The sequence below is a fragment of the Bufo gargarizans genome, chromosome 6 (assembly GCF_014858855.1).
Source record: "Bufo gargarizans isolate SCDJY-AF-19 chromosome 6, ASM1485885v1, whole genome shotgun sequence".
Lineage (NCBI taxonomy): Eukaryota > Metazoa > Chordata > Amphibia > Anura > Bufonidae > Bufo > Bufo gargarizans.
The window spans coordinates 361789695-361817300 of NC_058085.1; the positions used below are offsets into that span (position 1 = coordinate 361789695).

The following is a 27606-nucleotide window of genomic DNA, read 5'->3' on the forward strand; positions in this document are numbered from 1 at the left end:
CTTTTTTACTTAAAGGAGTGCTGCGGACTTTCCTTCTCTACTGAATTTGTCCCATATCGAGGGACCACTGCGGGCACCTGCATTTATTTCTGCACTAAAGGGAGTGCTGCCTGAATCTTTTTATGGATTATATGATATATATATATATATATATATATATATATATATATATATATATATACACACACACATACATACATACATATACATATACACATACACACACACATATATATACACACTCTCTATTCTATATACATCTGAGAAGTGATACAAGACGCAGGTTTCTCATTTCTCTTTATGGGTTCTTGTCTGATTCACATAGAATGCGAAGTCCTAGTATATGTTCACTTGTTGCATGTCGTGCATGACTTGCCTCACTTTACCTTGTACAATTGTGCATACAGTTGAAACAATTGTTTTGTTGTATTTCAATAAAAATACAATTATAAAATATATATTTATCTGAAATTGATTGTAATGTGTAGGGACTGGGAACATTTTTTCGAATATACTTTATTTATAGTACAAAACATGGGCTGAAATGTCCATTAGCAGAGATCTTTTTTAGAGCTGCACCATCTAGGAAGAAGGGCTGGGAGCTGGCGGGCATTTTCCCTCAGTGGGGCCAATACAGTTCTAATACATGAAATATACAATAAAGTTACAAGACTTTGTAAATACAATCTGCACACAGAAAATATAAAAAGGCAGAGTGACGTTTTAATAAGACTATTATACAAGAAGCACATATTACAAAAAAAAAAAAAAAGACATAGCAGTTACACAGTTTACACATGAGGCTCCCAGAGGTCAGGTCACCGGGCACGGGATCGTGTAGATGTACGTCTGATAGGGGTAGGATTTTTGGGAGTCTCTGCTTCACTCAATTCTGCTTCCAAATCTGATAAGCAAAAAAAAAAAAAAGGGTGGGCAAGTGAAGAAACAAAACAATTTTTTTTTACATGCAGTGTAAATAAGGGTTTGCAAAATCCCATTCACTCTAAAATGAAGACTCACCAGACTCTTCATCACTGGAGAACGTCACAGTGACCTTCCTGAGATTCTTCCTGGGGACGCGAGATTTCGGAGTCTGGAACTCTGTTTCTTCAGTAGCTTTTGAAGCTTTGTTTACAGACTTAAGAGGACGTCTCTTACCTGGAAAGGAAACGTGACCACAACTTTAGAATTTAGATCAGCCGTGTCATTAGAAGGATTAACGATTGTTTAAATCATGTTTTTATGTTAAACATTTTTTGGTGATGTTATTTTTAATTTTCAATATCTATATTTAAAAAGAACAAAATCCTTCACTGGCCACTAGGACTAATAGAAGCCACATCACTTTATGTCATGGGCTATAGACTAAAAGTGGCACCATTCCGGGAAAAATGAAGACCTATTTTTCCAACCAAAGGCTACATGCACACAACAGTGGGGAGAAAACTAAAACAAAAACAAAATAAACACTCAGTTCTTCATGGCCATTTTTCAAATATTTGTGCATCCAACTTCTGGCTTTTAAAATTGGAATTTCATTGGCTTTTTTTTTTTATAAAATCCCAACCCCTTGCAGTGTCCCCCATAGCAACTCAATGGCAGTAAATGCCCCCCATAGTGGTCCTAAACTGTAATTTGGTTTTTATTTCCCTAAAAACAATCACCTTATCAACTTGCACACGCAGAGGCAATCACTCCTAAGTGCATCACCACCGCATGCTCCTAGCATGATCGTGTGGAGACGTGCAATGGTTCTGATGTGATGGCAGTCCAAAAAAATATAAATCTGATGTTTTTTCACTGTCTTGTTCATGTAGCCCAAGAAACTTGCAAGCTGCTCAACTGACACATTACTACTTACCAGGGGGATTTTTCTTGACAGCTGAAGGTGGGACCTCTCCATTTTGGATCATCTCTTCATCCATGTTCTCCAAGCCTTTGCTATGACAAACACTGAGCTTCTGCTCAAACTCGTCAATTTGAATCTGCATTAATGAGGAAAAATATTAATGAGCATGAGCTAAAATAGATATTTCTATTATTACAAAAACTACTGAAGACAAGTTTTAGCATCACTAAGATGAGGAGAGAAATTACCCTTCTCCAATTCATACAGCAGCCAGGGATCTTTACGTTTTTTACACTTTCCATGGCAACATCTTAGTACACATTGTGTTTGAATTTCTGAGCAGAGAAAACGAGGGTAGCACGAGACAGGGACCTATTCTTGATGTGGGACATTTAAGGCATATTTTGTAGCTATGCCTTAAATGTTCAGGATTTTTAGAAGGGAGATGGTTAGTCTTCGGTTTCTGCTTTCCTACCTTGAGATCAGGTTTTGCTCCTCTGCGCATCTTTCCTATAACTGTCAGGAAGGAGTTGTATACAGCATCATCGCTCAGTTTGTCCCCATAACAGTCAAAGCAGTCTTGCATTTTACCAAGACCTTTCTCAGAGAAAGGCAGGAGGGACAGACAATGGGCAAGATCCCTCCATTGACGCTCAGTCCTATAAGGAGAAGGAGGGGAAGAAAAAAAATATATATATATATATATATATATATATATATATATATATATATATATATATATATATATATATATATATATTTTTTTTTTTTTTACAAACTGTTTAGACTGGTAATTGTTAGACTGCGCCTCAAACACTCAAATATGTGGTAAGACAATTTACTAAAATTGGATTTGTATTAAAATTCTAGAACTACAAAAGCTGGAGAGAACAAAAACCATATAGTGATAAATAAAAAAAGTAGAGGCATGATCCAAAAAGTAGATTTTAGCCAGAGTGGTAAGATGACCACAGCTGGAGAATTGCGCCGAGATATAGTTACCTGGCTGTACGGAATCTGTGGCACATTTTTTCTATTAAACTCTCAGTTTGCTTGTCCTTGGTGATGTATGACAGGAGATGTCTAAAGAAATAAGAGGCAAACATCATAAAAGCCACAGCTGTAGAACTGGAAAGCTCCTTAAATAGGAATTCCTCTCTGACATTTATGACTAGGGCTGCACGATATGGGAATTTTGTGCGATTGCGATTAGGGCCCTAAAAATTGCGATGACGATATGCGATGCGATATTTTAAGGGAATTGTGCTAGAGGTCTATTTGCTTGGATTTTCCCATATGAGCCGCTGACGTGGCTGGGTATGATGCTGTTATGGGGGGGGGGGGGCGATCTGTGGAGGGCACTGTTATATGGGGGGGCATCTGTGGAGGGCACTGTTATGGGGGGGCATCTGTGGAGGGCACTGTTATGGGGGGGCATCTGTGGCGGGCACTGTTATGGGGGGGCATCTGTGGAGGGCACTGTTATGGGGGGGCATCTGTGGAGGGCACTGTTATGGGGGGCATCTGTGGAGGGCACTGTTATGGGGGGGCATCTGTGGAGGGCACTGTTATGGGGGGGCATCTGTGGAGGGCACTGTTATGGGGGGGCATCTGTGGAGGGCACTGTTATGGGGGGGCATCTGTGGAGGGCACTGTTATGGGGGGGCATCTGTGGAGGGCACTGTTATGGGGGGGCATCTGTGGAGGGCACTGTTATGGGGGGGCATCTGTGGAGGGCACTGTTATGGGGGGGCATCTGTGGAGGGCACTGTTATGGGGGGGCATCTGTGGAGGGCACTGTTATGGGGGGGCATCTGTGGAGGGCACTGTTATGGGGGGGCATCTGTGGAGGGCACTGTTATAGGGGATGTGTGCTATGACACATAGGGCCATGAGGGGGGCCAGCATAAGACGCACATATAGCATCTTATGCTGGTCCCCCTCATGGCCCTATGTGTCCTAAACTGCGCACATAACTGGCTTTGTGTGTAAAGTATTTTACTACTGTGTAAAACAAGCTCTCTCCTATTGATAACATGGCCAGCCTCTGTACTCACTGTCACTAGGAATGCACTGCAGGAAGCAGGAGCGTTACTAAGTGACGTAAGTCACGCGCCGGCCGGCCAGCTCGCTGCAGTGCATTCATCGTGACAGTGAGTACAGAGGCTGGACTTGTTATCAATAGGAGAGAGATTGTTTTACACAGTAGTAAAATACTTTACACACAAAGCCAGTTATGTGCGCGGGGCCCCTTGATATATAATCGCGGTATTTTCGGGTCGGCCAAATCGCATTTGCCGATTATTGCGATTCGATTAATTTTGCGATATATCATGCAGCCCTATTTATGACATATTCCATTAGGCGAGATTTATATAACTGGCCTACAAATCTGTACATAGATTATGATGCAGCATTCTTGCAAAGTGACACTGCATCCTGTGGATTCTTTACACTAAATGAATGGGCTTCTATTGTACTGTGGAATCAATGGACAGTCTGCAACAAACATGTAAACAAGGGAATCGTCTAACCAAATACTGAGAGACCTGCAGACTGAGACACAGCCAATGACTCATCCCACATCCTCCAGACGTCAAAATGAAGTTACAGCAGGAAGTGTTGGAAGGACATACACCTTTTAGTGTATTAGGTGGACGGACCAATGAATGTCAACAAACATTCATATGAACACTTGTTAGCAATCATATTGCAGGTAATACTGCTGCCAACTGCACAATGAGCAACCTAACGCCCGTTCATCAGCAATCCAGATCTTTCAGCACCTGAAAGATCAGGATTTGCCAGCAGCAGATTGTGCCGTCTAATAGGGCTCTGCCGCCGGCAAACCACTGTACAGCATTGGGACGAGCGATGGCATAGCGATCGCTCCTCCCCAAGCTACAGAGGACATCGCTGCATGTAATTGCTAGCGAGCAGGCACATGTCAGGAGGGAACGCTTCTCCCGACAATCATACGCGTGATCGGGGTGTCTAATACACCCTTAAGAGGCCTTTATAACAGTAACCTACCAGACGAGATCTATTAAATACCTAGGGTAAAAATACATTTTATATCAGCCCAATTAAGCAGTTACCTCATGATTGTGTGAAAAGCTTCCTCCTCAACACCACAGTCTGGGTCTGATAGACGGCTGATAATATCAGGTAAGAGGTTGTACACTGCATTTCCCTAGAAAACAGGTGAAAGTGTGATGGAAATAATCTCACTTTTCACTTTCTGTACGAATATGAACCTGGCTCAGGTTACCTTGTTTGATAGCTCAGTGAAAAAGTTTTTGGCCAGCAAGGCTATTTCTTGGTCTGAATCTATGAGCAGCACAGCCATCTCACTGACTTGTCCTTTAACCTTCACCATGTCCTTTAAAATCAGATGAGTCATTACAATGGCGGAGGTCCTACGAACATCACGCGACTCATCCCGGAGCCTACAGTATACGCGGAGAAAAACGAACATCAATTTCTAAATAGGTTATAGACAGTACGTACAATATGTACAATTTCCAGCAAAGAACATGCATATAAGAAGGACTTCAAGCTGCGCTATTTTTTCCAATCTTTAGTAAAACTTGTCAAAAGAGGCTCCTAGGGCAGAAGCATAATATTGTGAAATCAAACAAAAACTTCTTTCTAAAGCAGGTGTGTACAACCTGAGGCCCTTGATACCATTTTGTGCAGCCCCCAACCATCTGGTAACAGACATGTACTTCCATGTCCTGTGGCTGCTAACATGTATTTCTCATCCATATCATTGGGGGATACAGGCTTGACCATGGGTATAGCAGCTGCCACTAGGAGGCGGACTCTAGGCACAAAAGTGTGAGCTCCTCCCTCCAGCTATACCCTTCCTACAGGGACCAAGCTAAAATAGTTTTTAGCTTAGTGTCCGTAGGAGGCAGACCTCCCTGCTTTCGCAGGTCTGCTTTTTTTTTCCCTCCTCTTTTTTTCCTCGTTAGCTGGGCCACAGGAAGCCTTTTGCTACCCATGTCCCCACCCAGGAGACGGAAGATCAGAGGGTCTCCAAAAGGTTTCCAAATCCTCTGTATCCCTCCAGCCTTCGGGTCACCATGGCTGCCCTGCGGTAAGCCCCCCTACCCCATTTCCGGTGTAGCGGTGCTCCCCACAGAATGATGGCACGGCAGGGGAGGGGCAGTGTCGGGTGGTAATAAGTCACCAGACAGGTATGCATGTTCTCCTGTGACAGCTTCAAGCCTCTACAATCAACCCCCTCTCGGATAGTTAAGGAATGAACCACATAATTACAAGACCCCTCCCACAGGTCTTTGCTTTGGGCCAGGAGGCATTTCTCCTCCTAGTTCTCCAGTCGCCCCAGCCATTCCCCGCTAGGCCCATGCTTAATTGAGGAACCTCCCTGCGACCTACCCTTCAGCCAGATCTGTGGGTTGTGCGCTCCTATAAGTGGGGGAACGGTTGGGCCGGACAGCGCCATCTTCCATATAGCTCCCAGGAGGCGGGAATTAAATGGTGGGGGCGGGGCATGAAATCTCTCCCTGCTCCTCCTTCCCTCCCCCATCATTGGGCGAATTTTTTGCGCTTCTTTCTTCTGCCACACCCACCTTCTGCTTCGGGAGGACCCCTGCAGATGTCTGGGAGGCTGATCCTCTTCAGGGATGCCTTCGGTCGTGCTGCATTGAGGGACACAGGCTGGGTGAGCTACCCCTTCACTTCCTGCAGGGTCTGACCCACCTCCCTACCTTCTCTCGTGCCTGTCACTACAGGGTATTCACCATGTCCAAGCCCAGAACTCAGGGCCCAAAACAGGCAGCGACTTCTGTGTGCCATTTTGCCTGCGCTTCTTGTCGCTCCAAATGTGGTCAGTTAGATACACTCTGCTCTTCATGGCCTGCTCCACCACCAAGTGGTTCTGACTCAGACGCCCTCCTGCACAGCCCATGGTAGAACGGGAGTGGGCGGGCTCCCCGGCGAAGATAGCACAGGACGTTTCTCATTCCAACAAGGCCATTGTGGAAATACTGGGGCGTTTGGCCACAGCCACCTTCTGACCAGTCAGACTCTGGAGACCCCTCTGCTAAATTTCCATCGCGGCCGTCCTACAAAACAGGTTAGACCACCCTCTCCTCGAAAAGGCGTCTGCTTCCCCAGTTTCCACTGTCTCACTTCGACGTGTTCCCGTTAGAAGAGGCGTGTTCTGAGGAAAAGTTGTCAGATGCTGACTGTCTTACCTGAGGACCAGTCTTCCAAACTGTCTGTTAATGGTAGACAATTTCATTGCAGCGGTTATAAAAAAAACTTTACAGGTTGTAGACTCCTGCTCCATCATCTGCCGGCTCTAGTTTTTCCTTCAGGCGGTCCAGTCGCTCGCCAAAATGTTTTCCCAACCACCCGGATTTTGATTCCTCCCTTTCCAAGGAGTGGAAATTCCCTGACAGACTCTTTGACAAAACGCTTAGATGCTTTATATCCTTTTCCAGAGGATCTGACGAAAAAGTGGTCGTCCTCTCCCATAGTTGATCCTCCGGTATCATGCTTGGCTAAGCATACCACCCTACCTATGGCTGATGGGGCTTCCTTTTCGGACCACCCTGTTTTTTGCCTCCACATGGGTTAGCAAGGCTAAGAATGAGCCTTGGGGACCATTAGTACAGTTGGGGGCTAGTTTAGCAGGGGCTGGGTGTGGGGGCTCACCTTGATTTGAGCAGAGGTTTAGGGCAGTTGCTGGGGGGTTTGGCGGGTCTGGCAGCCAGCTGGGGGGCGGGGGGCCTGTCACCGCTGCCGGCTTGGGGGGGGGGGCGATGCGTACCGGACGTGCGGGCTACCAGCGTATCAGTGCAGACTCAGGCCGGCGGAGCGGGGGAGGCGCGGTTAGATGACCGGGCAAAAGGTGAGGTGTGTGTTTGTTTTGAGGGGCTGCATCTCAAAACAGGGGTTTGGGTGCTAGGGCACTCCTACGTTTTCTGGGGAGCACTTCGTGCAGCAGTTCGGCCGGATGGTCAGCAGCTCGGTTTCACGCGAGAAGAGGCTGTGGTAAGGTGGATTGGCAGGCGGGGCATGATGTGGAAAGGAATGTTGCCGGAATTCTACCGGTTTGTGAAGCAGGATAGGGCTCCTGACGTTGTCTTGCACGTGGGGGGCAACGATCTTTGTGCGCGTCCTTCACGGGAGTTGGTGAGGGATGTTAAATTTGATCTGCTCAGATTGTGGTCCCTCTACCCGGGCATGGTGACGGTCTGGTCGGACATGGTGCCGCGGATGACTTGGAGGGGGGCGCGCTTGTTTGAGGGTGTGAATAAGGCGCGGGTGAAGGCGAATAGGTTCATAGGTAGGTTTATGGCTCGGAATGGGGCGTTGGCGGTCAGGCACCGGGAGCTGGAGAAGAGTGTTGGCGGTTATTGGCGCAGTAATAACGCTGGGTATAGACATGTGGAGTTTGGCCTTACAGGAGGGCATGGAGGTTGCGGTGCGGGTGTGGAGGGACGCCAAGGCTTAACCTCAAACCTAGGCTTTGGTGGCGGTGGGAGGTCCTTGGAGTCGGTGGGTTTATCAGAGGACGAGGATGGGAGGGGCCCCACGGTGGGGGCTGGACTCCCATGGTTGGTTGGCAGCTGTCGCGGGATTGTTGGGGTGAGTCAACTGTGGTGCTTCCGAGCTAAGGTGCAACGGCTGGAGGTAAGGTCGGCCCACCCTGGCATGGTTTCCAAGGTTTCGGGCTTCAAGGACCTCCCCCTGGGTTAGGTTAATTTATATGTATGTTTGTTTAATAAAAGGCTGCTGTGGCCAATTTATTCCATCCACGTGTCGGTGTCTTATTTGAAGGGAAGAAGGTTGGAGGGGGAGTAAGAGGCAGGATGGTGTATGGGAGGCAGCCTGAGGAGAGAAGGGGGGGGGGGGGTTCGAGTGGGAATAACCAGTATTCTGTCATGACTGAGTGGGCAAACAACATCAGGGCCTCACCTCTGGGGACTCCTCGGAGGAACTTTCAGATATTATACTGCAGCTTTCCCACGCTAGTTCTTACATTTGTGAAGCCTCTCTGGACGTGGCCAGGCTTATAGCCCGCTCTTTAGCACTTTTGGTGGCTATTCACTGTACCCTTTGGCCCTCTTGCTGGGTGGCGGACAATGCTTTAAATCAAGCCTTAACGGCCCTCCCCTTACTAGTAGACTTTTCAGCAAGCGTCTGTATGAGATTATCTCCGATTGTACAAGTGGTAAATAACACCCATTTACCACAGAACAGGGCACAGTTCAACAGGTCGAAGAAGCACAGACCTCTTGGAGTTCCTCCAGCTCCAAGCGGCCAGCCGACAAATCTGCCCCAGATTGGAAGCGCAAGCCATCCTTCAAGCCTCACCCTGCCAACAGGGCTCCAAGCCATATTATGTGATGTCTCTTTTCGATGCCAGGAGAACAGTGGAGATTCCTTACTTGGATAATATCCTGATCATGGGTCCGTCATTCCGTGCAACGGTGGACAGCCTGTGCATCGTTCTGGACACCCTGGACAGCTTTGGGTGGAATCTGAACCTATCAAAAATTCATGTCTTCACCCATCTCAGCAGTTGAGGTTTCTGGGCATGTTGCTTGACACCATCGGGCCAAGGTATTCTTGCCCCCGGACAAACACTCCGTTTGGGGCACCTGGTTATGCGAGAAAAGCTTCTTTCCAATCAATATTCTGGAATTGCGGGCGATTCGTCTCTCTGCTTAATTGGAAAGACCGTCTCCAGGGATGTTCAGTCCGACAACCCCACAGCAGTCACATACCTTAACCACCAGGGCGGCAGGTTTTCTCAGATCCTGTTGTCTAGACCAGTGTTTCCCAACCAGTGTGCCTCCAGCTGTTACAAAACTACAACTCCCAGCATGCCCACACAGCCAAATGCTGTCCAGGCATGCTGGGAGTTGTAGTTTTGCAACAGCTGGAGGCACACTGGTTGGGAAACACTGGTCTAGACCACGATTCGTGTTAGGAAGCAGTTGTCCTCCGGGATCTTTCACTGGACCTGGAAGTTCTACTTTAGTTGATGCAAATGCCACCAGATGTCTCACATTCGTTTCGCATTGCCACGACTCTTGTCTTTCCTGCAGTCAGGCATGGACTTGTGTCTGGCTCTCAGTTCTCTCAAAGGGCAAGTTTTGGCTCTTTCCATTGCATTTCAGCAGAACTTGGCTTTGCTTTCTGCAGGGGGTTGTGCACGCTGTGCCCCCTTACTGTCCTCTGTTGAATCCTTGGGAACTTAATTTGTTGCTCAGCGCTCTCCAGTCCTCATCGTTTGAGCCTTTGCAGTAGATGTCCCTGCACTTCCTGTCCTACAAGGTGGCCTTTTTGGTGGCAAACACTTCCATCCGTAAGGTGTCAGAACTCACGGCTCTTCCGGTCTGTTGCCCTTCCTGATCATCCATCAGGATAAAGTAGTCCTTTGCCCTGTTCAGTCCTTCCTTCCAAAGGTTGTGTCAGCATTCCATAATCAATGAAGAGATCATTCTACCTTCCTTTTGTCCAGCTCTGTCTCATCCTCGTGAGCAGTCGGTCCACACTCTGGATTTGGTACAAGACGTTTGCATCTGTCTCAGACGTCATCTTTCAGACAGACAGGCTATTAGTCATTCCAGAGGGGCTCGAGACGAGGGCTGGCTGCGTCCAAAGCTTCTATTTCCAGATGGATTTGTTTGGCCATTGTAGAAGTGTACCGCATCATTGATCGGGCCCCCACCCTTCTGGGTTACTGCTCATTCTGCACGAGCAGTGGGGGCCTCTTGGGCAGTGCATCATGGGGCTTCGGCCCTTCAGGTGTGCAAGGCGGCTACCTAGTCGTCTTTGCATACTTTTTCCAAGTTTTATAGAGTGCACACCTTTGCGTCTGACGCTTCTCTGGGGCGTAGAGTTTTGCAGACAGTGGTTCTGACTGGCCGGAGGGTTTCTTAGTTTATGACCCACCCGTGGGACTGCTCTGCAACATCCCATGGTCAAGCCTGTGTCCCCCAATGATACGGATGAGAAAACTAGATTTGAAAACTATGTACGTGGTCTGGGTTTGTACATAGTTTGGTTTCCTGTTTTTTCTTGCTTCTACTACTTTTGCACAAACTGTTTTAGCTTAGTCCCTGTAGAAAGGCTATAGCCTGAGGGAAGAGCTCACACTTTTGAGCCTAGTGTCTGCCTCCAAATGGCAGGAGCTATACCTATGGTCAAGCCTGTGTCCACCAATGAACAGAAGAGAAACAGATTTTAAAGGAAAGTACAAAACAAAATTTTTTTAAAATGTATTTCTTCCACTAGATGGGAGTCCTGGAACTGTAATTAGACATTAAATCGTATGTACTGTGTGTTCAATATGCAAAAAAAAAAAAAAAAAACAACAATGTGGCCCCCCAACCAGAAAACGTTGTGCACCCGTTTTAAATGAATTGTTAACAATTGTACTTTAGTTATCATAAAATTCCTGGTTAGATATATAGGCCCTTTAACCAGTTTCTTCATAAAAGCAATACCATACTGTAATCCAGGAGATGCCATCTCACCATTTCATTTAATGTCCGCTCCTATGTTGCGCCGCTTTGTTGTCCGTTTGGTTTTGGCGCCTGATATGCTAATTAATAGCATCGATACAGGGAGACATCAGTTTTTCCTCAGTGGGCGTCTCCTTCTCCCTGGCTGTGATGCCACCCAATGGCTGCGGACAGTTTCACAGCTAGGGATAAGACTTGCTGTTCTCACGAGTACAGGTTATGTATAACATAGTCCTCGCTTACATAGCCTGTTCTCACAAGATTTACCAAATCTCATCACAAAAGCTAGTCTTGTCCCTGGCTGTGAAACGATTGGACTGTCACACCAGGGAGAAGGAGACACCCACTGAGAAAAGCTCCTTCTCCGTGTAGTATATCAGGTGCCAAAAGTCAGAGCATTACTAGATCTAAAATTACAGGTCATTTACCTGGCATAGAGATGAGGCGTCCATGGTTCAATAAGATTAGGAAACCGGATGCTGAGGTCTCCTAAAGCAATCATGATGTTTGATCGAACTGCTGGCAGTGGCGATTTCTCCAAAAGTGTGAAGATAAGACGTAGGTGAGAGTCACAAAAGTCTGAGCTGGAGGAAGATTGAGGCAATAAAAAGAAAAATTAGGACCCAAATAAAAAGCCAAAAAAAAGTTAAAAATAAATAAAAAAGTTACCTGATCATCATAAATTTTGTAAGTGCTAAAGTGGCTGCTGTGCACAAGGCAGGGTCATTGTATTTCCCAGAATTTTTACAAACCCGGAGAACAAGAGGCAAAAATGCAGAGAGGTATTGCTGACCTATTGCAAAAGATATTAAAAATGATACACATGGCTGTATAGATATGACAGCGATTAGTAGCAGCTAAGTTTATGTCTCACACTTACCATTAAGCAGCTCTTTGTCACAAACTCTCTGTATGAGCTCAGCTTCAGCATCATCAGCAGAAGCACCAACCAGACCCAGGTCTTCCTCCTCCATACTCTCATTCCCCTAAACAGATAAAAAGACTTACTGCAAGCACTTTCATTTTAGGCAAGAAAATAACCAGTATCCAGAACGTACCTTGCTCTTCCTTTGTTTGTTCTTTCCCAATTTCTCTGCCTCTTGTTCTTCTTTCAAGATTCTCCTCCCCCTCAGCTCTGCACTAACTGTACACTCCAAGTGGACTACAAGCTGCAGTGCAACATCTCCAGCCAGGGACAGCAGGTGGGTGAGCAGAAACGCCGGTAAGGTAGATGCTAAGGATGGCACAGCGTTCAGTTATTGGGTTAACTTTTTTTTATTTTTTTTATTAAGTTTTACCCTTTCAGGGATTATTTGCTGCACAAGATTCACAGAGACATGCCTATTTTTTGGTAAACTTCTGATCCCCCCCCTAAAAGAATGGTCTTTGGATCTGAATGGGACCTGTAACTTCTCCTGACAGGTATGTTTTAGTAACTACTGGCACACCCTTGCAATAGTTCTGGAACATCTAGTCTTATGACCATGGTGCTTACTAGTGCTTCTAAAATTTAAAGATGAATTGTTAGCTAGCTGCAATAAAGTTCCAGATGGGTGTTACCAGTTGGGGGTGGGGTCCCTGCACAGTGACATTATCCAATCAGTGTTGCCAGTGTTAGGTCTAGTTCGTACATCAGCCAAAAATCAGTAGCCTACAAAGAGATAAAGGTACAAGAGAAAGATTTGCACCGGTTCTCAGTTGTTGACCCACACTTTGTTTTGGCTCACAAACACTGACCAAATCAATGAAGTGCAAACTAGGCCATGGACTGTGCAGGGAAACCTCCGCAACTGGACCTTCAGTGCAAACTCCTAGCAGTTTATTTAGAACTACTAGAAGGAATACTAAATGAATGGCACAGGCGTCATATCAATAGATGCTCCGGGATTATTACTACATGTGGCATTCAAAGCACTGCTGAAACAGATGTCACAGTCTACTAGTTATTTGGCCATATCAAAGTATTAACCTTGAGCTTACCATCTCCTTGGTTGTTCAGTTCCTGGAGGACTTGTTGGCTGCATCTGTGTAAGATGTCTGCACCAATTTCCTCAGGTTCTTCCCCCATCTCAAACACTAGCTTAATCACAATCTCCTTAAAGGATATCCAGTGCAGATTCTGCTGAGTGATCCCTAAAAACACAAAAGCATGGTGACTAAATAAATCTGTGTAACCATTAGAGCAAAAATAATGCAATTTATTTAAATGCCATTTGGCCCTCACCTCCAACCACAGCTTCAGCTAGATTCTGGAAAAGACAATGGTCCCTTGGAAGACGAAGTGGTGGTGACTTCTTCCCAAGAGTGGACTGAAAAGAAAACAAACATTCTTATGAGTTCATAATGTGATAGTCTTTCCAAAACACTACTTTAAAGAGGACCGTTCACCAGAATTAAACTTCTAAAGTAACTATACAGGCATGTAGAGCGGCGCCCAGGGACCCCCCTGCACTTACTGTTATACCTGGGCGCCGCTCCGTTCTCCCGTAATTGCCTCCGGTATCTTTACAGTTAGGCTCCACCCAGGGGAACCTGCCGGCGCCTCCTTCTCCCATGCTGCAGCGCTGGCCAATCACAGCGCTCAGCTCATAGCCTGAGAGGCTTTTTTCTCTCTCAGGCTATGAGCTGAGCGCTGTGATTGGCCAGCGCTACAGCCTGGGAGAATGAGCCGACGGCAGGTTCCCCTGGGTGGAGCCTAACTATGAAGATACCAGAGGCAATTACGGGAGAACGGAGCGGCGCCCAGGTATAACAGTAAGTGCAGGGGGGTCCCTGTGCGCCGCTCTACATGCCTGTATAGTTACTTTGGAAGTTTAATTCTGGTGAAAGGTCATCTTTAAAGAAAGGTACATGAAGTAAACTGTAATGAAGGTGATCCTTTGTCGTGTGACCAACACTCTGATCTCCAAATGGCACAGGACAGGAAGTCAGTTGATTCTCTATTTCTTCGTACGAGACCGACATTGAGGCTCCCATAGAAATACATAGAGAAATTGGCTTTCTGTGCACACAAGATGTTGTGTTATTTGGAAAGGCAGAGTGTTGGTCAATTTGATTCCAATTACAGCAAACCCCCCCCCCCCCAAACAGCCAAGCACACAAACCTTTTGGCCGTCTGTGATTTTCAAGATGCAATTACACACTTCTTGAGCCAGCTGGTAATCCTTCTGTACTTCTTGACCCAAACCCATAGTCACCAGAGTATCCAAGTTACTAAGTACAATTTCTGGTTCGCCCCTTAAATAAACAGAAGGCTGTTAAACAAGATGCAATTTCTAGATCTCACCAAGTTAATTTCAAGCGGCCTGTGACTCACCGAGACATCATTCCCAACATCATAACTGCAGCACGACGTTCTATGTTAGTACAAGGCACCTTCAGGGTAAATTGTTCCCAGAGCAATTGTGTCACAGAGGGGCGAATTTCCCCTTTTTGTACAAACTCCAAAACCTTAGTGCAAGGAAGTAAAATGCAAAAAAAAATAAAAAAAAAAATAATTAAAATCTTTCAGAAAAGGGACATTTAAAAGGTCAGGGTTACTTAAAAGGGTCACTGAAGTTTTGCAGGTCATGTTATACACACACATTGATTGGTGGGGGTCAGATTGCTGTGACTCCCCACTGACTGGTAGAACAAGGCGAGAGAAGAACTCCCATATTGTGCTCTCTCCTCACGGTAGAGCACAGAAAGTCTACAGTGAGGAGAGCACGATATGAGAGTGCTTCCCTCTCCTCGTTCTAGTGAGCTGTGGGGGGTCTCAGCACTCAGACCCCCACCAATCTAAATATTGGATATGTCCTTATGACATGTCAGTTTTATGACAACTCAATGACTTATTAGTTAAACATTATGGAAAAACCAGTGCAATATATTAACTCAGAATACTTACTATCTCCTCCAGAGACTGGATAACTCCAGCAGATGAGTCGACCATAAGCAAAGACAGATTTTGAATCAAATTCTGAGCCTTCACCCTGAAGAGATGTAAAAGGCCATGATGAGACTCAAATCCTTTATAATACAAAAGGCAAATCCTCCCCTGATGAGCAATTAACCCATTCAAGACCAAAAATACTTTACAGGTCCTGGTTCTGAAGTTGCTGCAATCTACAATAGAGGCAGGGACCATTTGGAAGAGGCAGAAGCAATTTCTAACCACTTCTGTCTTCTCTTCTACATAGCACTTATTGAGTGCTAGGTAGTATCGAGTATGCCGCAACTCCACTGTCTCACTTAGACGTGGCAATCGCTGCCAGCGACTAAACTCACAAAAGGGAGCTGTATTCACCTGCAACTTACTGGTCCTGTGGAAGCCCCACTTGTAGTGTAAAAAGGAATGACAATTATGAGTTAATGTCCCTAGAGGCTGAACCAGAGGTTCACACTGGGACTGTAATGTGTATGGAGAGATGCCAACTCACTTCAAGCTGGGGAAGAGAAGGATTGGGTATATTTAGTTTTAGTACAATCCTTATATTTTACCATGAGATCAGCCAATTTTTTGTCTCCCCACTGACAACCCATATATGCTCCGCTGTGCATGTATATTTAGGAGTCAAGATAGCCATCAGCTGAATAATCATTCAACCAACAGCTACAGGAGGTGTATGGGCACCTTTAGGGCAATTAAAATTATGATGAAAAAATAAAATTGCTAAAAAGTATCTGGTCATTAAAGGGGTCCTCTCACTTAAGCAAATGGCATTTATAGTGTAGAGGAAGTTAATACAAGCAACTTACTAATGTATTATCATAAGTTATGAGCAAACATCTGTCGTCAAGTTCAGTGTATAAGGTTCAGGTTATCTAAGAATTCAGTTATGTATTCTGCTACCACAGGCCATAAGTTAGCGGAATCCATAATGGAATTCTTAGATAAACCCGAACCTTGCATGCTGAACTTAACAGAAGTTTGCTTATCCCTAGTTATCCAATATTGCCTCCTTTGCTGGCTGGATTCACTTTTCCATCACATTATACACAGCTCGCTTGCATGGTTACGACCACCCTGTAATCCAGCAGTGGTGGACGTGCTTACACTATAGGAAAATACTCTTACCAGTAATTGTTTTTCTTGAAACCCATTCTGCACCCATCTCAGGAAAAGTTTTTGGGGTGCAGTCATGGGTTTCAAGAAAAATTAATCGGTAAGAGTAATTGTTTTCCCCTCACCCATGAGAGAATAAACTACAAGCTTATAGCACTTTTCCCCCAAAGGCTGCATCTGAGTCAAGATGCAGTCTAATGTAAAAAAAAAAAGTTATGGGGAGAGCTCCAAATAGCAGCTCTGCATATCTGGGCCAGAGAAGCATCTGCTCAAGAGGCCGCCACAGATCTAGTGGAAAAAGCCCCGAACGAGGAGTCCGGCTAAGGGAAGAATAAGTCAGGGAAAGAGAATTCTTAACCCATCTAGCAATAACACTAGTAGAGACTTTGCGACCTCTAGCTCTACCCAAAAACTGAATAAGGAGATTCTCATCTATTCTCCAAGTGGATGTAGAGTCTAGGTAAAATCCAGGGAATGGAATCTTTCTTACAACATATTGGTTGGATTTGGACAGAAGGGAAGAATCACATCCTGACTTCTATGAAAATCAGAGACCACCTTAGGCTGAAAGCAGTCTAATAATCACCTTCTAAAATGGTAGTATAGGGAGGGAAGGCAGAGAAGGCCTGAATTTCTGAAACCCGTCTAGCAGAGGTTATAGCTAAAAAGGAAGGCCATTTTGAAAGTAAGCATATTAATAGAAATCTCAGTTAATGGTTTAAACGGCTTTTGTGATAAAACTGGAACGACCGTATTCAAATCCCAGGGGGAGACAAGGGTCTTAAAGAAGGGCCCATTCTTGATGCTGCCGACAAGAATATTTTATAATCCATGGATGATCTGCTAATCTGGAATCAAGGAAATAACTTAAAGCAGCTACCTGGACCTTCAATGTAGATGCTTTAAGATTCCTGTCTAGTAGGGATGTCCTGATACCATTTTTTTTTAAAGACAGTACGAGTACGGATACTTTTATTTAAGTACTCACCGATGCCAATTATGGTGTGGTAATGTTTTTACAGCAAATTTTAATTTAATCTAGTCATAGTGGAAGTTTATCAAATCTTGTACAGAGAAATAGCAGCGCAGTTGCTGATAGCAAAGAAAAAAATTAAAGCTGGAATTTGGTTGCTATGGACAACTGCTTTACTTTTCCTTTGTACAAGGGTTAATTGGCATATAACCGTTTCCCAACCAGTGTGCCTCCAGCTGTTGCAAAACTGCAACTCCCAGCATGCCCAGGACAGCCTTTGGCTGTGCAGGCATGCTGGGAGTTGTAGTTTTGCAACAGCTGGAGGCACACTGGTTGGGAATCACTAATTATATACCCCCCCGCCCCCTCCGTATTTTATATTCACTGTTTGAACATGAAATGGAGAGAAGTTAAAGGGAATAAAGGGAACCTGTCACCGGGATTTTGTGTATAGAGCTGAGGACATGGGTTGCTAGATCGCCGCTAGCACATCCGCAATACCCAGTCCCCATAGCTCGGTGTTCTATTATTGTGTAGAAAAAAACAATTTGACCCATATGCAAATTAACCTGAGGAGTCCAGTGTGAAGGAGCCCAGCACTGCCCCGCATCCTCAATCTCCTCCTTGCTCCCAGACGTCAGAAAGCCAGAGCGCTGTAATCTCACGATACGCGAGCTAGCGCATGTGCAGTTTCTTCCCTGAGGCTGATGCCAGCACAGGGAAGGAACACTGACACTGCGCATGCACTAGCTCACACATCGTGAGATTACAGCGCTCTGGCTTTGATGTCGGGGAGCAAGGAGGAGATTGAGGATGTGGGGCGGTGCTGGGCTCCTTCACACTGGACTCCTCAGGTTAATTTGCATATGGGTCAAATATATATATTTTTTTTTAAACGCAATAAAACACAGAGCTATGAGGACTAGGTATTGCTGATGGGTTACTAGATGGCCGCTAGCACATGTCCTCAGCTCTATACACAAAAACCCGGTGACAGGTTCCCTTTAACTGAATTTCTCCTCCATTTCATGCACCATACCCTCCTGGCCTGCTGTAATCCTTCCCATGCGGATGCACCAGAGTACTGGGAGGAAGTAGGGTTGGATGATATCAAAGACATAATTGGGGTAATCTGATAGGCAGAGACATTACACCTTTAATAGCTGCCTGTCCAGCAGCTGCAATATATAGGGTCTCTCTCCGCAGGCGTGAATTCTGTGGGGGTTCTGACTGCCTTTCCCGCCACTCTCTCCTGTACTGCTCAGCCTGGGCGTCATCTGATTGACGTTAGAAGTCGGTGGGCGGAGGATGCACCATAGGAGCAAGAGAGGAGGAGCCTGGTCGGCCGCTGCAGGAAGCAATTGGTATGTAATGATGCAGGGGCGGGGAGCCGCAGACACAGGCTTTTGAAGTGGTTAACGTACATAACCGCTTTGATGAAGTCACAAAATACTGCGGTAATTAGGAAACAGCGATATCGCCGCTTTTTTAATACCACGGTATATCGTAAACACCGGTATAATCGCCCAACCCTAGGAGGAAGTGGCTTTAACTTCCTCCCAGTGCTAGGCAACCGCATGGGACTTGGAAGCCGCCACACAAGTCCTGCCCCCACGCCAATCAGCTGGGAGTGCCGCCGCACGGAAGCCGACAGGACCCGCCGCTGCCTGGCCATCAGGTATCGGCGATATTTGCACGAGTACAAGTACTTGTGCAAATGTCCGGTATCGGTACATACCTACTGTCTAGCCCCGTTTATAAAAACTCTAGGATCTTTGCCATTTCAGGAGACTTAAAAAGGGGTCTGGGCGATGTCCTAAGAAGGCTGAAAAAAAAAACCATTCCAAACTTGGTTATATTTTCTTGAGGTAAGTATCCAAAGTAGTCTCCACTATGCTGAAGAGTAGGAAGGTAATCCACACCGAAAGATGGCGAATTTCTGGGCTGGGTAAGGACTAGCGGAGCCTGGTACAGAAGATCCTCCTTCAACGTTAGGGGCCACAGAGGCTCTACTGCCATCCTTAGCAGACTGGAGTATCAGGGACCTCTTCGGCAACATTGGAGCCATCAGGAGAACCGAGACCCCCCTCTCTATTTTCTTTAATACCTGGGGAATAAGGCAAAAATGGAGGGAAGGCATAGCCCAATTCCTGGCTCCAATCCTGTGCTAACCCGTCTATTGCTAACCGGCCGCCCAAATGGTTTAGGGAGAAGAACCCCTCTAATTTTCTGTTGGCTCTTGGGGCAAAAAGGTCCACTGTGGGAAGACCGTACCTCTGGACTATATGCTTTGACGTTCTCCTTCATATGCACTGCGGACAGAAAAAGCCTCCTCTCCTCTATAAAAGATCTTCTGGCATAGAAGTAAAAGTGAAGGGAATCTCATTCCCCCTTGACGGTTTATGTAGGCCACTGCTGTAGAATGGTCGGAATAGAAGACAGTCTGCCTGTGTTTTACCTCTGGTATAGCCAACTTCAGTGCCATCTCTGCCTTTAACTCCTTGAAATTGGAGGATGCTTTCCTCGTGTTCAAGTCCCATCTCCCCTGCCTGCACCTGTTACTGGGAGCTGGCCCCCCAACCCCAAGGGCTCGCGTCTGTGGTAATTATAGTTGGGTCTAGAAATGTCCATGGAACCCCTGCGGATAGATTCTTCAGAATTGTCCACCACAACAAGGGAGAGTCTTGTCTTTGAAGAAAGGTGGAAACTCTGATCTTTATTTTATACATATGTTTTATTGTTTTCAGAAGAACAGTTAGGTGTTACATACAGAATACAAATTGTATGTTTTGTCTATAGTATTAACCATCATTATAAATCTTATTATAAACTCTGCATGTTGCCATCATTATCAACCTAGCAATTAACAGAGCAGGTCATATGAACATTACTATAAGTAACATTGGGAGAACAAGGTGATGTGGTTTGATTTATCAATTGTTGGTGAAGGAGGTAAAATAAAATCCCTGCACACAACCAAGGATCCTTGTTTAATGGATAAGGCAGACGTTAACACTTCCTTTATAAATGCAAGCTGGTTTGTGTTTGGTGCATATAGGGAGACTAATGTATATAGGGTATTATTGATGTTACACACTAAAATAACATATCTTCCTTCACTGTCACTAACACTCGAATTATTGTAAAAGAGAGGATGTCCTTAATAGCAATGACTACTCCTCTTTTCTTGTTCACAGCCGGTGATACAAATAGGTTACTGAATTTCTTGTGCTTAAGCCTATACGTATCAGACGCCTTTAAATGGGTTTCTCTAATACAGATCACATCACTTTTGAGAGAAATTACTTCCTTCCAAAGTAAGGATCTTTTAAATTGGACTGTTTAGTCCATTAACATTGATCGAAGAAATTGTTTATGACCATCACCAGTAATGAAAGGGTGCAGATTAGGTAATACAGTAACTTATACAATATGCTGCAGAGCAAGAGCAGGTAACTTTAATGAAACACTGCAGATGCTCCTCAGCCTAAAGCACACAGATACAGGAAAAACAATTTCACTTGTCACTTAAGTGGTAACAGTGGTGAGAGGGATGGGAATAAAAGGAAATCAGAAAGAGGTTCGGGTAAGGGACTAGATAAAAGTAAAACCAAACTAAATCACTTTATCTATAACAAATAGAAACAGAGTCCGGTTCAAAGAACCAACTGGATACCAAAAATTATCCAGGTATTCAGGGGGTGGTGTTAGAGAAGCAGGAGAGTTATCTCCGTAGAGAACCTGCGGTACAGAATGTAAAGCATTTATAGCCGTCTAGTGACCCTGCACAATAGAAAGGATATGTCCTTCAGGAGGATAGGAGTGGTCCAAGGAGAGGTTTCCGGTCCACTCTTTGGTCAGGGTAGGTCTTTTCTTCTGTGGCGAGATGGTGTCTTCGTCCAGCGTAGATAGGGACCATTTCTGGAGATCTTCATGGTGTCGCTTGGGAGAGGAGATTACGCGAGTCCTATTCTTGAAGATTAGGAGTTTCACCGGATACCCCCCCATTTATAAGGGATGTTGTGGTCTGAGGATTTTAGTAGCGGTTGAGAATTCCCTGCGTCTGTTTAGGGTGACTGCAGAGAGGTTGGAGAATATTAATATATTTCTGAAGTGATCTGGAAGATCTTGTTTTGGGTCTGCTGCTTTGAGGATTAACTCTTTGAAGTGGTAAAAAAGCACAGCGATGATGTCCCTGGGAGCGGCGTTAGGAGCGCTTTTAGGTTTGGGGATCCTGTGCGCTCTGTCAATTAGTAGATCCTTCTGTTCTGCTTCTGGCACCAGAGCGACAAAGAAATCTGTGAGGAAGTCCTTGATAGGGTCAGGGTCGACGGTTTCTGGAATTCCTCTAAATCTTAAGTTCTTGCGCCTTGAACGGTCCTAGATGTCCGCTAGTTTAGGTTTTAAGGCAGAAATTTCATCCTCCGCGTCGTTATAGGCGTCCACTAGATGGTTGTGGGCGTTGGTGAATTCTTCCATCTTTTGTTCAATGTGGGAAGTTCTTTCCCCGATCTGGCTTATATCTTTTTGCAATGCAGAAAATGCGGTGGAAATGTCCTTTTGTATAGGATTGCCTCAGGTCACATAAGGATCTTAATGTGGCCTCGGTAATAGGGGCAGATTGACCACCAGTAGCAGTGAAAGAAGAGGGCGAGTTACATTCACTTGTGTGCCAAAACTGATTCTCACCAGCAGATGGAGCTGCTGATCTTTGTGAAGTGTGCCTACAACTGGCAGGCAGTGGGTCATGCTGCAGACTGGAAGGTGAGGGGTTAACAGGAGAGGAGGGAGAGTTTCTCCATGGGCTTCCAACACTTGCGCTTCTTGTGCGCCTAGCAGGTGTCTCGGCTGAATGTCCTGCCTCCGGTGCCTCATGGTGCAGGGAACGAGCTCCATCTTTGATTACTCCTGCGGCTCTGAACGCCGCGATTTTGCTTGGCGGGTCCTCTTTTTTTCTATTACGGCCCATATTGTCAGGTGCTGGGGAGGTTCGGCAAGTCCCTCTGCTAAATTAAGGTGTGTGAGGGTACACTGTCCTGCGCTGTGAGCCGCTACTTGTACCGCCGGTCACGGAGCTATCGCGGCAGGCGTCCGCTCAGCTCCACATCCGGACACGCCCCCCCAGAAACTCCGAGCCAAGGAATAAGGGGTGCCGTATCATGATTTTAGAATGTTTGCATGAAGCTCTCTGGAGTGGATCTGTGCATAATGTACTGCTGGAATCGCTGAGATCATCTGCCCAAGTGCCGCCATTGCTTCCCTGAAAGTACACTGGTAGGTAAGAAAGACTGACCAGGTTAGCACTGGTGCCTTGCAGCGCTGGAGTCCTAGGTTTGAATCCGATCAAGAACAACATCTGCATGGAATTTGTATGTTCTCCCCGTGTTTTTTCATGGGTTTCCTCTGGGTTCTCCCACACTCCAAAGACTTACTGATAGGGACCTTAGATTGTGAGCCTCATTGGGACAGTCGGATGCCCTTGTCTGTAAAGCGACGCGGAATATAGTACCGCTATATATAATAAAAATAAAGTAACTAACGTGTTCCCTGATTGACTCCTTCCTTGGAAGCAGAATACTTTGCAGACGAGAGTCCAGGTGAATTCTTAAGAAAATGCTAACTTGAAGGAATCGGGTATGATTTTTTCAAAGTGGAGCAGAGGAATTTAATTTATTTTTCCTAGTCTCTAATACAAGCTTGCCCTCCTGCAATCCTGGAAGAGGAGATTTACAGTTGATTTTATGGTCTCCATACAAAAAAAAAATTGTAGACCAGAGAATTGTTTAATTTTTTAAGATAAAAAATAAATAAAAATAATGTTCCATTTGGTTTCTTCACCAAAAATAGAAGGGAATAAAACCCTTTGCCCCTTTCTGTTTTGGGAACTGGGCAAACTACCCCTTTGTTCAAGAGGGAGAAGACTTCTAACTTCAAAGCATTTCTTTCTGGATTTTTGGGACAAACCGCCTGGGCAAAAAAAAAAAAATATCTGGTATATGAGGAAAAAATGGATTCCGAATGAAATTCCTATCACAATTAGGATCCATTTGTTCTGAGAAATGGACCTCCAGGCTGGGGGAAAATGACAGTCTCCCCCCCCCCCCCCTGAGATCTGGCATCATTGTTGTTTGTCCTTTAGTCTATTGTCCTGAGATTTTAAGTCTCAGCCTGAAGGAACGTTAGAAATGAAAATAACAATTTTATTAGAATCAGTGGAAAGGGGTAATAGATAAAATCAGGCATACAGGGAATTAGATGTGGAGAGGGATGAGGTAACAAGCCATCCGACACTCTGAAGGCCTGACTAGTAGCCTGTTGCTAGCCATCACTCAGTGTTGTGACACACTGATGTAAGTGTAGCCTATAGCAACCAGGTTATAAATATTGCTGCACTTAGCTCAGGGACTGACATATGCAGATCTAATCCACTTTACATCTGTCCTAATGCTCTTTGTATTGAGCCATAGGGTGGATGGTCTGCAAAGTTTGAGCAGCTACAATGGGTCCTGGTGCACCCTGTTAGCGCTGCCCTGCTAGGTGAGTGGTATATGTCTGGTGTAGTGGTATAAGTCTGGACAGTCAGTGTAGGTGCACATTCACTTGTTAGGACTGCCCTGTCTATTAAGAGGTGTCCTGAGGCTTGAAAACAAAACAAAAAAATCTCCAGATCTTTTAGGAAATTTATCCCCATCTCTCCTGTCACCCTTCAAAAACCGGTTCAGCAATAGATTTAGGTTGTTTTAACGGCTTTAAATAGAGGCTCGGTAGTTTCAGGTGGAAAAAGCCGTCCCCACTGAATCCTCATCTGATGAGGCCTGGCCGGATTTTCTATCCTCATCCTCCCCAGAAAATCAGAGTCCTTATTATAGGTAGACCATGGGCGACTCCGAATGAGAGATTTAATAGAAGATTTAACTTCTGACTGTACCAAGGCCTTAATATTTCTGGATAAGCTGTGAGACTCCTCCATAACCAACTTATCTATACACGCTTGACATCGTGGTTTATCATAAGAGGCTGCAAAAGGGACCTTATTTGGAAACGTGGTCAGGCAAGGATTAAGTTGGAGACGTTGCAGTACCCCAAGACGGAAGGAGGCTTGGCAGTTCCAAATGCGTGGCTTTATTTTTTGGCATCTCAGTGCCAGCACTTTAAGGGCTGGATGGATTATCAGCTTCCGGATATGACAAGCAGGATACTGCAGCACTGGTTGGGGAGTCGGGACCTTGTGTATACTGGAGGGGGGGGCAAAAGTTAAACAGCTTAGGAGGTGTGGGAAGAGTTGGATAGCTTTCCCCAATATGGAACAGTTTATTGCCAGAGTTTACATCTTTGTCAGGACTTAAGAATCCCGTGAGGTGCTAAGGATAGGTCAACTGCTGGAAGGAGACATGTTTAAAGAGGACCTCTCACTACTCTACAAACGAAAAACTAACTATACCTGTGGGCAGAGCGGCGCCCAGGGGTCCCCCTGCACTTACTAGTAAGTCTGGGCGCCGCTCCATTCGCCCGGTATAGGCTCCGGTGTCTGCGCTCCCTCTGACTGATTTCTTGTAGGAGGCGTGTCCCTTGCTGCACTGCTGGCCAATCGCAGCGCCTGGCTATGAGCTGCGATTGGCCAGCAGTGCAGCAAGGGACACGCCTCCTACAAGAAATCAGTCAGAGGGAGCACAGACACCGGAGCCTATATCGGGCGAACGGAGCGGCGCCCAGACTTACTAGTAAGTGCAGGGGGACCCCTGGGCGCCGCTCTGCCCACAGGTATAGTTAGTTTTTCGTTTGTAGAGTAGTGAAAGGTCCTCTTTAAATCATTTCAGGGGCTGCAGCAAGAATTTAATGTCCCCAAGGTGTGGTTCTATCAGTATCTACAATTAAGGCACGCCTATGATGTCACAGTGAGGAAAGGATGTCTCATAGCCAAAATGGATGTGGTACATAAGCTCATTCTGCCAAAATGGAATATTGATATCTCAGGTGTATATACTCTATTGCTGGACAAGTTTTTTAGCTGGGTTCCCTCTGACGCAGATGAAAGGGGAAGGCGACTTGGGAGCCATTTCCAAAGATCAGTGGGAGGCTATATTAGAGGCAGTTCCTAAAGTGTCCCTAAGTGACCAGGGTAAATTGTCACAACTCTATCATTCATAGATTATACAAAATGCTGGTATTTTACAGAGGGTTGGTGTTAGGTCTGATGACAAGTGTCCGGAGGAGGGAGCGGACCTGTTGCATATGCTTTGGTCTTGTCCAGCGATAGGTAGATATTGGGATGAGGTGGTGACCCCGATTAGTAACAACTTGGCAATTGGGTTGCAAAAGGACCCCAAGATGTGTGTTGGGCTATGTGTCAGATTGGTGGGAATGCGCTAGTTAAGGTAGCAGTGGGGAGACTGCTATATGTGGCCAGGAAATTGGTGGCACAGCAGTGGATCCAGGGGAGCCCACCAACAATGGGTGAATTTGTGCAGAAAGTACATGACATGTTGACTATGGAAAGAAGAGCGTTTGTGAAGATTGTCCTCAGAAATTTGAGACATTGTGGAATGAATGGCTGTCGCATACTCCTATTGTGATCTAAGATAGGGTAGAGGCATTTGCGCTCATGTTCATGGGGGGCTCAGACTTCTATTATATGTCTGCAATATTATCTGCTCTTGATTGTGTACATTGTATCCTGCTAAGATCCCTTTGTCATTGGATAATGTCTTCTGATTATAGAAAAATTTTCAGTCTAATTATTGGAGACAATGCACTTTTAGATAAGTTTATTATAAATAATCAATAAAAATGATTTGGTTAAGGGAAAAAAAGCTGCAAAAGCTATTCTACATCCTCCATATTCTTTAGGTTTAGACTTTCCAGATGATTTTTGGTGTTTTTGCTACCTACAACAATAAAAAAAAAAAAAGGCAAGTTCCCCACTCCTCAGGACCAATACCAGGCTTGTGGGCCTCGAGGGCTCCAGCACATCCCTCAGCACCTGGTTCCGACATGCTGGCGGAAACCCAGATCCTGCACAGCACTAGTGTGCACACAAGTCTGGCTGCCTTCTCCTGCTGCCAAATTTATCAAACGCGCCTTGGCTCCTATAGACCAAGACCTAAAAATGCCTAATCCACCGCATGAGGATGCCCACACCACTTCCAGCGACTGTAAATGACATCAATGAGCTGGAAGGGGCCATCCCTGAGCACATGCAAGAGAAGCACGCTCTGCCATCTTGGAAGCAGGATGCCAGGCACCCTGCAGCAATGACTGGGAGCAGCCTGAAAGACAGCCACAGCAGCTCCCCAAATGAGGCAGGAAGAAGAGCAGGCTCAGGCAGCGGCTCCCAAGAAAACTGAAGCCGCCAGGGATTGGTTCTCACCTGGGGAGGTCTGGGTCTACTATACCATAAAGGAACCTAAGCAACAGTAGGAGCCAGAGCTCCTCTGGTATTTCCTATCCAGAGGACAGGAAACCTGAACCAAGGTGTGGGAACCATTTTCTTTCTTCAGATTTCTGGTCCTGGATGGGAGGTCCTAGTCACATGGGTCAGGGGGAAAGTGTTGGCCTCTCTGGTGGCTAGGACAATGGGAACATACACAGCCAGGTGCTTTTTCCTACAGCATGCAAGCACAGCCACCACTGATGGATTACAGGGTGGTCATAACCATGGAAACAAGCTGTATATATAATGTGATTGGGGGGGGGGAATAATAATCCAGCTAGCAAGGGAGGCTATATGGACAATACATTAGTAAGTGCCTTGTATTAACTTGCTCTACACAATCAATGCCATTTGCTGAAATGAGACAACACATTTAAAAAGGGAACCTGTCACCAGTTTTATTGTGTCCTAAGGGCAACATAAATAAGTGACTGATTCTGCTAGCAAAATGCTGGGTCACTTTCTTTAATTGACCCAGTCAATCTGCCAACATCTTGTATTGAAAAGCTCCAGCTGATAATGATGAGTCATGAATATTCATGAGCTCCTGACTCTCCCCGCCCACCTGCTGCTGATTAACAGTTTTTTTCCGTATGAATCAGCAGCAGTGGAGTGGCTATAGCTCTGAATTAAATATACGCTGGACTCAATGACATCATGCTGGACTCAAATCAGCTCATTAGCATGTGGCATCTGTGTGTATATTATGAGGTAACCATCTGTCACACCAGTAAGTGAATACATATAAGGTACTTTAGTAGTTAATGATTGTATATAGTTAGATTATAATCAAAT

The 27606-nt window shown here is 45.5% G+C and overlaps 1 protein-coding gene across 2 annotated transcripts in view; it reads right to left on the reverse strand.

Annotated features, from left to right (window-relative positions):
- Window positions 1-321: 321 nt before the first annotated feature.
- Window positions 322-27606, reverse strand: part of NCAPD2 (non-SMC condensin I complex subunit D2) — a 39551-nt gene continuing 12266 nt past the window's right edge. For both annotated transcript variants that reach the window (XM_044299296.1, XM_044299297.1), the window contains exons 17-32: window positions 15251-15335; window positions 14678-14811; window positions 14466-14598; window positions 13586-13670; window positions 13342-13494; window positions 12420-12595; window positions 12242-12347; window positions 12031-12154; window positions 11790-11945; window positions 5121-5298; window positions 4948-5042; window positions 2852-2932; window positions 2325-2508; window positions 1862-1985; window positions 1021-1158; window positions 322-904 (exon numbers count right to left, since the gene is read on the reverse strand). In XM_044299296.1, coding sequence (XP_044155231.1) covers window positions 819-904; window positions 1021-1158; window positions 1862-1985; window positions 2325-2508; window positions 2852-2932; window positions 4948-5042; window positions 5121-5298; window positions 11790-11945; window positions 12031-12154; window positions 12242-12347; window positions 12420-12595; window positions 13342-13494; window positions 13586-13670; window positions 14466-14598; window positions 14678-14811; window positions 15251-15335 — 2038 coding nt within the window. In that variant the 3' untranslated portion in view covers window positions 322-818. The remainder of the gene's footprint in view (window positions 905-1020; window positions 1159-1861; window positions 1986-2324; window positions 2509-2851; window positions 2933-4947; window positions 5043-5120; window positions 5299-11789; window positions 11946-12030; window positions 12155-12241; window positions 12348-12419; window positions 12596-13341; window positions 13495-13585; window positions 13671-14465; window positions 14599-14677; window positions 14812-15250; window positions 15336-27606) is intronic.